The sequence below is a fragment of the Durio zibethinus genome, chromosome 5 (genome assembly GCF_047325235.1).
Source record: "Durio zibethinus cultivar Kanyao isolate XHJ-2024 chromosome 5, ASM4732523v1, whole genome shotgun sequence".
NCBI classification, from domain to species: domain Eukaryota; kingdom Viridiplantae; phylum Streptophyta; class Magnoliopsida; order Malvales; family Malvaceae; genus Durio; species Durio zibethinus.
Window position 1 is genome coordinate 29,153,398 of NC_143166.1, and position 11,246 is coordinate 29,164,643.

Genomic DNA, 11,246 nt, shown 5'->3' on the forward strand with positions numbered 1-11,246 from the left:
ATGAATCATGCGGGAGGGACCGCCTTTCACCCTTGACGCCCGCTGGCAAAAGGAGAGAAGCCAAGGATGCAACTCACGCCGTATGATAAAATGAATGGTTATGGAAAGTGAAGATATTAGGCTAGAAAAGAGCAGAGTGTGAGATCAGAAAGAGAAGTTAAGAGTACGAGATCAACAAAAGAAAAGTTACAGAATTTAATGATAATTTTCATTCATGATATCATTTTATATATTTATAACTCATTTTATAAATTACTATCGCACTACATAATTAATCGATAACTTCTTTTATCCTTAACAAGGATTACAACTTTTTTATCACTAAATTACTTAGCAAGATTGTTATAATTTCACATGACAATTCACTTAAGCTCAGTAACGAAACTACATTGAAATCAAAGGGGATCATGACCCCGCCAAATATTTTTCAAGTCCTTTAATATATAATGTATTAATTTATAAGTATTCCTTTAAAAATAAAAAAATAGCTCTCTTAAAAATATAAAATGTTATTTTTTGTAATTACAAATGTTTAGAACTTAGATTTTAAGTTAAAGTTTCATGGATTTGTTTCAATTTTATGTTGAATTTATTTAGTTATATTTTAATTTATTGATTAATTTATTTGTTTGGTTATTCAGTTATGTAATAATTAATTATAATTGTAATTTATATTTATAATTTTAAAAAAAAAAGTTTTAAGATAAAAAAATTTTCGATTCTCAAATTTTAATTAATTTGTAAAAAATATTAATATTATAATTTAATTCTCATTAAAAAATTAAAAAATAAATGTATTTGTTAAATAGTTATATTTTTTTATTTTAATACTTGAATTTTCTTATTTATGGTTATATTATGAAATGTTATATTTACTCAAAATTTTTATAACGTTTGATAAAATAATAACATATTATATGCTAAAATTTTTTTTCAAATTCCAGTTGTTTAATTTGACATTTCTTAACTTAAAATTGTAGATCTGTCACTGCTTTAATTTCACTTAACATTCTGCTACCAACTTCTTTCATAGTTCAGATTTTTTTATCTTTTAACCCAACTTCATTATTCCTACAACTAGATGATTCTTATCTCTAAGGATCAAAAGAAGGGAACCATATAATCCACACATGTTGCATCTTCAGGACCCAAAATGTAGCATGTTCAAGACCCAAATTAGAAAGTTCGTGTAGCTTAGCTTGTCTGTAGGTATCCTTTAAACTAGAAAGTACTCCTTAAGCCAATGAAGTATTCTTTCATTTAGATGAGGTTTAAATGTATGACTTCAATTCTTCAAACCTCTCTTGGTAGTCTTCCACTATATTTTTCTGAACTAGCTTATTAAAATCTTCTATCACATCCAACTAAGTCCTATTACAAAATTTATTGCATAAATCATAAACAAACTCGGACAAACTCTAACCAAATCAAAGTATTCTTTTATATGATGTAACTATCAAACCAGGTTTTTGCTTTCCTTGGCAAATACATTATTATCATTTCTAATTTTTTATGATTTGAAATGAAAAAACTAACAAAATACTTTTGACATTTCTTGATCCACCCTTTTGGGTTATATCCATCAAAATTGGACAATTCAATCTTAGATTTGGGGTCATATGCATTCATAGTAATATAAATGTTATATCAAGTACCTTCTCGGTTGTTTTTTATGTTTTCCTAGAATGTTTGGATTTATGTGGCTTTGATATAGATAGTAATGGAAAAAAAAAAAGAAATTAAAGCAAAAAATAACAAAGTATGTGACAAAAATAAAAGAGAAGTTGAAAGTAAGAGACTAGAAAAGAAAGAAAAGTTGAGGGATAAGTCAATGATAATTTTCACTCATAATTTAGAAATAACTGTTTTACATATTTATAACTAATTTCGTAAATTATTTGCATGCAAAATTATACATAATTAATTGATAATTTCTTTATCCTTAAATTATATAGCATAATTAATGAACAACTTTCTTATCTTATTGTAAACCATCTTATTATATTTTACGTAACCCTCTTAAAGCTCACTTCCAATCGCTTTTACTTTTCAACCAAACTTTATCATTCTTGCAACTGACAATAACATCACACCCAAAGCAAATTGTTTCACATTGTTTTGATTGAAGACTTAATGTACTGCATCGTATTATAAATAGCAACGCCAGTACAAAAATAATATCAAAGAATTATGATAGAATTAGGTATTTTGGAAATTGAAAAAGGTAAAAAGGGAAGGACCTGCAACGACTTGGCCGCCGGGAGAGTTGAGGTTTGGAGGGGGTTTTGGATTCGAGGAAGAGGAGTGGGGCCATGACGACGTGGGCAGTGTGGTCATTGATGGGTCCGTTTATGCAGACGATCCTTTTCGTAAGGAGACGAGAGATTATGTCGTAAGTACTCTCTCCGCAGGGGGAATGCTCGATCACCATCGGTATCAGGCTGTAGTTTCGGGGTTTGGAACGGTATAGGGAGGTCCAGGCGGTGGTGGTGTAATAAATGAGCCGCTTGGTACTTGAAATTAAGGTCCTCATGGTTGCCTTCGCAACGAGATCTTGCTAGCGCTTTGGAAAACGGGAATAGACCAATGGGGATCTGATGGGTTTAAGACTCGAGGAGTTTCTTCTCTTGAAAATCAATTAAATGTGAATTTCACATTATGTTATTGATAAGATGGTAATATCTTTTCCTTCTGGTATTATCTCAGTGATATTGAATCAATAACTATGATCCATGGAGACGTGAAACGAGAGAATAATGCTACTTCTCCTATGTGATTAAAGTTGAATCAATTTTCATTACCTCTCCTTTCATCTTTAACTTTGGAAAAAACTAAATATGGAACAAGGGTTATGCTTACCTTGTGCTGATTTCCTCTTACCCAAAACACATTGTGGAAGCTGCTAAAGACAATTAAATTAAAAAAAATACTAATGAAACAATCGATAACTGTGAGAACAATATATGTCATTAAGTACTTCAATAACACCATATCCTCTGAAAAACAATATCAGAAAATTAAAAGCTAACTTTTTTTTAAAATCCGTACTGCCTTAAGTTCCAACTACTGCAGTAAACCAACATAGCATATGACATGAATAACACATTTAGAATAGAGATGTTCCCTTCCCCTTTTTGTCTCCACCAATCTCAAAGTGCTTGCACCTCTGCAAAAACCGGTAAAAAAAAGAACCAAATATTAGCTCATGAAACAACATGGTAAAAGAAAACAAAAATAAAATAGCATGGGATTTTCAGTGCACCAACCTTGATTGGATGCTGCGATACATGCTTGCAACCTTGGCATTGCAGCCTTAGAACAATCTTCTTGGTGGTCTTTGCCTGTTCAGAGGATACACAGTCAATATATATTCAAAGGCTTGCAGTCTCAAGAAATAGCAGCAATCAAAATGATAAAACGAATAACTAAATATCCCTTACAAAACTATTACCTAAATATGCAGCATAGAATTCTTAATCTTTTCATTATATAACTAATATCCATCCAAGAATAAAAGATAAGTGTCATAAAAATTACCTTCTTGTGGAACACTGGTTTGGTCTGACCACCATAACCCGATTGTTTGCGATCATAGCGGCGTTTCCCTTGCGCAGCCAAACTATCTTTACCCTTCTTATATTGTGTAACCTTGTGCAAAGTGTGCTTCCTGCACTCCTTGCTCTTGCAGTAAGTCTTCTTAGTCTTAGGTACGTTCACCTGCAATACAAAGTCGCAATTACTCTCAAAACAAATTCAAAAGTAATAAATTTAGCAACAATTTCCTCAATGAAGACCTAGATTACACTTCATCCACAGCAAAAAACAAACAGCACTGCCACCAACAAAATTTACCCTTACTTTGCAATCTCATCAACTTATTTTATACTAGGATTTCTGAGAGAGACCCAAGACTAAAGCCATCAAATCATGGCCAAATTTCAGATTTAACACATCCTAAAGTTATCATTGATTCACCAAAATAGTACAAAATCTTCATCTTTAACACTGATTTCAGCAATACAAGTATCAAGAAACATATAAAAAATAAAAACTTAAGTAACCTAACCCAAAAACTGGGAAAAATTACATGAAAGGCAGATAGACGAAAATAATTTCACCATAAATTTCTAAAACAAAAAAAGAAGGAAAAAAGAAAGAGAAATCCTAAACTCTACAATCCCACTTCTCCCCACCCAAATGCTAATATATAATCATGATCATAAACCAAATAGCAGACCTAAAATAGAAACATTTTGTACGGGAAAAATAGCAGAGCCAAAAGAGATGCTCAAAAGATAAAGGAACTAAATAAATAAGAGGCAGAGTTAGGGAGACAAAGAACTACCATGGCTGCTGCTGAAGGGAGTGAAACTGAACTCTGTTCGGTGAAGATGGTAAACTAGTAGGCAGTCGATCCAACAATCTAACAAATATATTGATTCCTGACTCTAGGGTTTTTAGTGGCTTCCTTAAGGATTGGATTTTGGGCTTTTGGTTGCTCTGGTTTTGGGCTTTTGGGTTTTTAATTCAATGTTTTTTTCTTTGGATAAATGACATTTTATTTATCTAAGAAAGCAGGGATAGAACTTGCCATAAAAAAGATTGTACAACACTAACAAAATTAGGGGTGGAAACGGATTGAATCGGCAGATTTTTACCGTCTCGACCTCTTAATATTTAAATTCGACTCTAACTTGATCCAAAATATTTTTTTTATCCAATTCAACTTATGTATATATAAATCGTAATTAATTTGATCAAAAATTAATTTAATAATTTAATTTTAATATAATATTTATAAAATATTATTTTTTAAATATAAATTACATTTGATACATAAATATAATATTTTTATTAAGTTAATATTTTAAATTAAAATATTAAATAATAATTTTATTAATATAATAAATAAATATAAAATTAAATAAATAATAAATACATTTTTTTATATATATCCGGGCTTGATTGAAGCAATGTAGCCTAAAACCTAACTCAAACTTGAACTTGCCTTTAAAAAAAAAAAAAACTTCAATTTAACTGAACATCAAAATTTTTAATAAAAATCTAATTTTATTGGAACAGAATAAATCGAAACTCATTTAATATGAATTATTTTGTTATTCTTAAACAAAACTATACAAATAGAAGAATATAACTTGTAACTAAAATTTACAAAGAATCAAGAAGTCTTAAAGAAGAAACTGTTTGTCCTTTGTTGCCCGTGAAAAATCTTATAATCTAAACCCTATACAAATGAAAATTTCCTTAGCTTCACAAACTTTCCCTCCAAACTTACTATTGTTCCTTTCCATCCAAATGAAATAGTTGCATGCATCCAAGCTATTTTAAGAATTACCACCGGTAGAGATTTTCCCTTCAATGACTTTATCCAACCAAATTCATATGACAATTCATCCACATCCCTTTGAAAACCAAAACAATGCAACACTTTATACTAGCTTACTATAAAAGCAAGAGAAATATAAATAATCTCTATCCTCGTTAGTTTATTTACAAAGGAAACACAAGCAGTTTGCAAGAGGAAAATTCCAAGAAGAAAGTCTGAGAAGAGTGGGCAGCATTTTTGGGATAGCCATCCAAGCTATCAGTCCTTGCTTGGGGATGTTATGCTAAAAGCAGATCAACTTATCCCAGTTCCCTTGCGGTTTGTTTATCTCGAATGCCATTACAAATTTTTGCAGCGTTATACATACCAGATTTTATTACATACCTTGGCTCCAGAAAGGGATTTGCTACACTGGAAGTGAAATTAATCAGGGAGGAAGCTAACTGCCTAAGCTTAAGCAGTTTTTTCCATGTCTAACACTCTTCGATGTTAAAAGACAGAATAAAAATTTTTCATGAAATCTTTTAATTCTTTTTTTCTCTTTTTTTTTTAAATTTATTCTTCTCTTTACTTAAATATTTTCTTGAAAGATTTATACTTTAGAATAATTTATAAAAAAAATCAAATATTAAATTTATCAACTTATATTTTTAAAAATTAAAAAAAATGAACACATACTAACACATGTAGAAGGATATAATTATTTTAAACAAAATAAATTATTCCAATAATTTTCTAAATCTATTCAATAAAATTTAACCTCTTCATAATGCGTTGAGTAATCAACCTGTAGCAAGTTTTTTCTTGATGTGTCATTTGAAGTTTTGGTCTAAAATAATATAGGACTTTTGGTTAGCCATGCTAAATGTAGACTTTATTTTCTATCAATACGTTTTGTTTGATAGGATGAAAATTAAGTGGGAGGATAAAAGAGGGTGAGTAGAAAAGTCAAAAGAAAATAACTTTCATTTTTATTTGTTAGAAGAAAAAAGTTAGAGAAAGAAAATATAAGAGATGATTATATTTTTCATTTTTGCTCATAAAAATAAATCAAAATTGAAGAGACTGGAAGAGAGAAAATGAGAGCTTCTGAGTCAAATAGTGCAAAGATTTTCTATATTTTAATTTAATTTTATATATTTAAAAAATTAATTACCGAATTTAATTTATTTCCTTTATTTATTTTCGAGAAATCAATATTAATTGCTTATAATTTATTTATATGATTATACTAACTAAATGGAATTTATATGACATGTTAGGAAATAATGCAAGGTAAATTAGATAATTAATTTTTAAAAAAAATTTGTAAAGTAATTTTTGTATTGGGAAGACTAGTTATTATCATGATCTTTAACTTTTTCCATTTTAAAAAATAAATCAAAATAATTTTCATACGAAATATAATACTTAATTGTATAAATTTAATTTATATATATTTCTTTAGAAAAATTCAGTTTATAATGTAAGTTGTAACTTTCATAAAAACAAAAAAATTAAATAGGGCAAATCATGATGTGATTAAAATTAATTCGATTAATTCATATAATCAATCTTAAAAAATAATATTTAACAAGTATAAAATTAAATTTTTAATATTTACAATTTTTTTTTCTATCCTCGTAATATATTACATGATTTTCTTTTTAAATTGCATATTAAAAAAAAGATAAGCATGCATTTTCGTCTTTCAAATATTAAAGATCATATATATCCATAAATGAAATGTTGGTGGTTTTTCTTTTTCTCACTATCAACATCATCTTAGTTTAGTCCTCAGAAATACTAGTATTTTAAGAAAATGGACTGCTACATTTAGCAAAATCTTTATGTTTATGGTTCACGTAAATTTTCAATTCAATTTGATATTTATATAACATTGATTAAGAATAACCATATTCTTTGATATGTATTTAACAATTGAAAATTTTATATTATAAAAAAATATTTTTAATTAATTTAAATTTAATATATATTATCCACATAAATAGGATATGAAATTGAACGGTATATATTTTGTTAATCCAGTCGTTGAATTTCATATTCTATTCATGTAAATAATATATTCTAAATTTTAAATTGATTAAAAATTCATACTTATTTTTTGAAAATATTAAAATCTTAGTTAATGTTACAAATAGCTTTTAAACTATAATAAAATATTTAATATAATATTTGAACTTTAAAAATCTTTAATATAATACTTAAAATTTAAATTTATTAACTAACATGTTACTTGAAGAGTTATTAAACCATCATGTGCCATCATTTAAAATTAATTAGAAAAAAATTTTTAAAATATTATTCTTACAATAAATTATAAAATAATATAAATCCGTTAATTTTAGGTATATGTAACTTAATCCTTCGCCGAAATGTAAATTAGCAGGCTTTCAATTTAGTTTGACAATGAGGCCAGTGGTCATGCATGTTTTAGTTAATATAGCTAACTACCACAATTTTTTTCCTCACTGGTCACTAGGATTAGCATGAAGAAAATTACAATTCTTAAATGAGAGTAGTAATAATAATATACTAGTATTTATTTGTTTGAAGAAAAGAAAACCAAACACACCATAATTAATAGCCAGCTTGGTTATGCAGAAACAACCAACAAAACCATTAGTCAAAAAGGCAGAAGCCTCTTCACTCTTCTCAGCTGTTCTATCGCCTGATGAAGAGGTGGAAAAAAAAAAGGAAACTGAGAAGAAAATGTCAACTAAATTTGGTTGGAGTCCTGTAGAATATTTAAAAAAAAAAAGAAAAGCAAAGCAAAACACCATTAATGCTTCACATTTCAGTTTTGTAATCAACAGGAAAACAGGTTAATCTAAAAAGAATTAATAAACAAATAAATAATATATTTGATATAGATTTAGTTTTTCTCTTAAATTCTCTGGTGGATGTTGGGTGATGGAGAAACAGACAACTAAAGCTGACAACCATGTTTGAGCTACACAAACCCAAGTCCACATCACCCTAGTTATTTACCAAGTCTTCGAAACGTGCTTACTGCCAATTAAACAAAGAGCACCAAATTGGAAAAACTGAACTTTGATTCTAGAAGACATTGACTCCAACACATTTTAACAAAGGTTTACTGCTAAATTTTCAAACAAAATGCCCATCAGGCACACTTTAGTAAAACATATATAGTTACATCTAAAGTGCGCATCAGAACCAAAGGAAAAATATTATGTACAAAAGTTTCATAGGGTAACCCGGTGGTTCCTGTCGAGCAACCCCTCCAACACCACCCTCTTTTTGTACCCCTCCGAATTCAAATCTAAATCATTCGAGTTGACGGGTCTTTGAACAGTAATGTCACTGTTGTTAATTGTGGTTGGAAAACGAGGGCAAAAATAAAACCATGCCGACGTACAAAGAATGGCACATAATCGACCCCAAACTAACATTATTATCAAGGTCACCATGATAATATACATACCCATCACGGGGTCATTGTTTTTCTGTTGAAGCTCATCCTTTAAGTTGATCCGAGCATGAATCCGGGGATTCCCCACTCGCTGGTTCCTACCTGGGAGCGGCAACGAAACCGTGTGGGACAACTCCGCTTGTGTTTTGGGTTTGGTTTTGGGCTTGACGTTCGGTGAACCCGGTAGGCTTGACCCTGTTCTCGTTGGGTCCAAAAGTTTCTTATTCCCGAGGAAGATATTCGGTTCAGGTCCCTGCAGCTTTGTCTGAAACAGTGAAATCCAAAAGTAGAAATTATGTAAAACAAAATGTTCAAAGTGACGATATAGATTACCTTTTCAACTACGTAATAATGTAATAAAGCTAATTAATTTAACTAGAATAAGCTTAGAATTTCAACACATTTACACTAACCTCATTAGGCCTCTCTCTTGCAGCTTGATTGGAGGATACAAGTTGCTGATTAGCTTTGGAATTTTGATGTGAATGTTTATGATTGGCAGGGCTCTGAGGTTCAGAGGAAAGCTTGCTATCAGATTTCTTCTTGATCATCTTTGACATATGGCTTTTGCTATCAGACTCTGCCTTCTCGGTGTTAACTACGGGCACCGTTTTAGTACGGCTGACACTGGTTTGAATGGTTTTTTCCAGGGGTTTTTTCTTCTTAGAAAACCCAAAACAACCGAGAAAGCAACTGCTTCTGGGGTTGGTTTGATGGGTTTTCTTTAGGGGTTCGGCCATGGAAGAGAGAGAAGGGAGAAGTGGGCATGGAGGAGTTTGAAAACCCCAAATGGTTGGTTCTCTTCTTGGGTCCTATAACTAAATAATAATGACTTATTATTCTATTCATAAAGAAGACTTTTTTTTTTTTTTTGCAGGAATAATTCAGGTTGGATTTGGGAGAGATGACTTGTATATCGTGGCTGAGTCGTTTGATCTTACACGTTTTCACCTTGTCCACGCTTTCACCAATTCTACGATTGCTGTTGCCAGCTTCCTTAATGCACAATACAAACAACATGCCATATTGATTTGATAAAATTAATTTTAAAAGATTAAAAATCAGTTATTTCTTTTTTATTTTGGTAGATATTGACGCATTCCATTATTTAATTTTTTAAAAATATTTTTAGTTTAATCATCAATAAAAATAAATATTATTATTTAGATCATTCAAAATTTAAAAATAACATATTCATTTAAGTGAGATATCTTGTTATCATATCTTAATTAGGTAACCAAGAAAATATTTTTTTAAAAATTTCCCTCTTTAATTACTTTAATATCTATGACGAAAAGGATAATTAGCCACATGCAATTGCAAACAAAAAGACCTCAGATTGACTCACAAAAGTTAGTAAGTTACTTGAGATATGGTGTACTTTCATTCCATGACAAGTATAAACGGTGGTTGATATTCACATTTAATTTTGGAGGGGTCAATTAATGATAGATAATAAAATTTATTTTATTTTTGTAAAAAAAATATTCTATCATATTTATTAATGTAAAAAATATATTAATAAAAATATGACGAGTTGATAAAATTATAAAAAAAAAATTATAATGACAATATTATATTTTTAACAATAAAGAATTTACAATTACGGTAGAATTACTAATTATACAATTTATCAATGAATTATGAGAACTTTTTTTTTACTTTTTTGCAATTTAAAATTGAAATGAAAAAGAAATATGAATAAATCAATCATTAAATATTTTATCAGAACAAGAAAACTAAATATGCTTGTAAAATAATGATGATGAAGTTTTGAGATTAAAAGTTATAGTGTTTTTTTTTTTTTATCCTTTTGTAAAGTAATTCCAATAAAATTTTTTTATTAGAAAAAAAATTACAACAACATGAGATATAGATTTAAAGTAAAAATAAAAGTGGAAAATAATAAGGAGAGGAAAAGTTGAAGTAAGCTTAAAAGAAAGTTAGAGTTTAATTCTTAAAACTTGCAGTTTCCCATTCTCTAAATCTTTTAGGTTTGGTCTCTATTGTACAAAAAAAAAAAAAAAGAAAAAGAAAAACACATTTCATACTTGTTGAAAATTTAGAATCTTATTGAGAAAATTAAAATTTTAATTTAACTTATATTAAGTTTACATTATTGTGATTTAAAACTTATGGCAAATCCCTTAATTTTAAAAATTTGCAAGTAATAATATTTGAGTATAATAAACAAATAAATACCAATATGATTTGAAAATCTTTTAAATCATAATGCATAAATTAATAATAAAATCACAAAGAATTCATCATTTTAATTTAGGAGTCAATTTAAATGTATTTAATATAAGTATATATATATATATTTACTAAGAAAATAAGGGTTTTTTAAAAATTGTAGAGGAGCAAAGGTTCCCACTGACTCTATTACCCACTGCCCATGAGTTTAGATATATACTCACACAAGTGACATGAAATATGGTGTTTTTACATGACAAATTTAGA

At 28.8% G+C, this 11,246-nt stretch overlaps 2 protein-coding genes across 3 annotated transcripts; both read right to left on the minus strand.

The window, feature by feature from the left end:
• Window positions 1-2,949: 2,949 nt before the first annotated feature.
• LOC111282042 (large ribosomal subunit protein eL42) lies at window positions 2,950-4,503 on the minus strand. The gene is made up of 4 exons (XM_022869948.2): window positions 4,346-4,503; window positions 3,538-3,717; window positions 3,267-3,341; window positions 2,950-3,166 (listed from the first exon to the last, which is right to left on the minus strand). Exons 1-4 carry the CDS (start codon window positions 4,346-4,348, stop codon window positions 3,107-3,109), a joined length of 318 nt encoding a protein of 105 aa, XP_022725683.1. The 5' UTR covers window positions 4,349-4,503; the 3' UTR covers window positions 2,950-3,106.
• A 3,882-nt stretch (window positions 4,504-8,385) lies between these two features.
• LOC111282554 (uncharacterized protein At5g23160-like) lies at window positions 8,386-9,677 on the minus strand. Of its 2 annotated transcripts, none has more exons than XM_022870678.2 (2): window positions 9,197-9,677; window positions 8,386-9,048 (listed from the first exon to the last, which is right to left on the minus strand). In XM_022870678.2, the coding sequence occupies exons 1-2, from the start codon at window positions 9,521-9,523 to the stop codon at window positions 8,557-8,559; spliced, it is 819 nt and encodes a 272-aa protein (XP_022726413.2). In that variant the 5' UTR covers window positions 9,524-9,677; the 3' UTR covers window positions 8,386-8,556. The 2 variants fall into 2 exon arrangements, with proteins under 2 accessions (XP_022726413.2, XP_089617625.1); XM_089761499.1 differs by having other exon boundaries at window positions 8,386-9,036; window positions 9,197-9,590.
• Window positions 9,678-11,246: the final 1,569 nt, after the last annotated feature.

Excerpts from the sequence above, each read along its gene's own strand:
- LOC111282042 (XM_022869948.2), bottom strand. Across the intron at positions 3,342-3,537 it reads AACCAGTGTTCCACAAGAAG|GCAAAGACCACCAAGAAGAT; the intron begins GTAATTTTTATG and ends TCCTCTGAACAG. Across the intron at positions 3,167-3,266 it reads TATCGCAGCATCCAATCAAG|AGGTGCAAGCACTTTGAGAT; the intron begins GTTGGTGCACTG and ends CGGTTTTTGCAG.
- LOC111282554 (XM_022870678.2), bottom strand. The coding sequence starts at position 9,523 with ATGGCCGAACCCCTAAAGAAAACCCATCAAACCAACCCCAGAAGCAGT. Across the intron at positions 9,049-9,196 it reads CAAGAGAGAGGCCTAATGAG|ACAAAGCTGCAGGGACCTGA; the intron begins GTTAGTGTAAAT and ends TCACTGTTTCAG.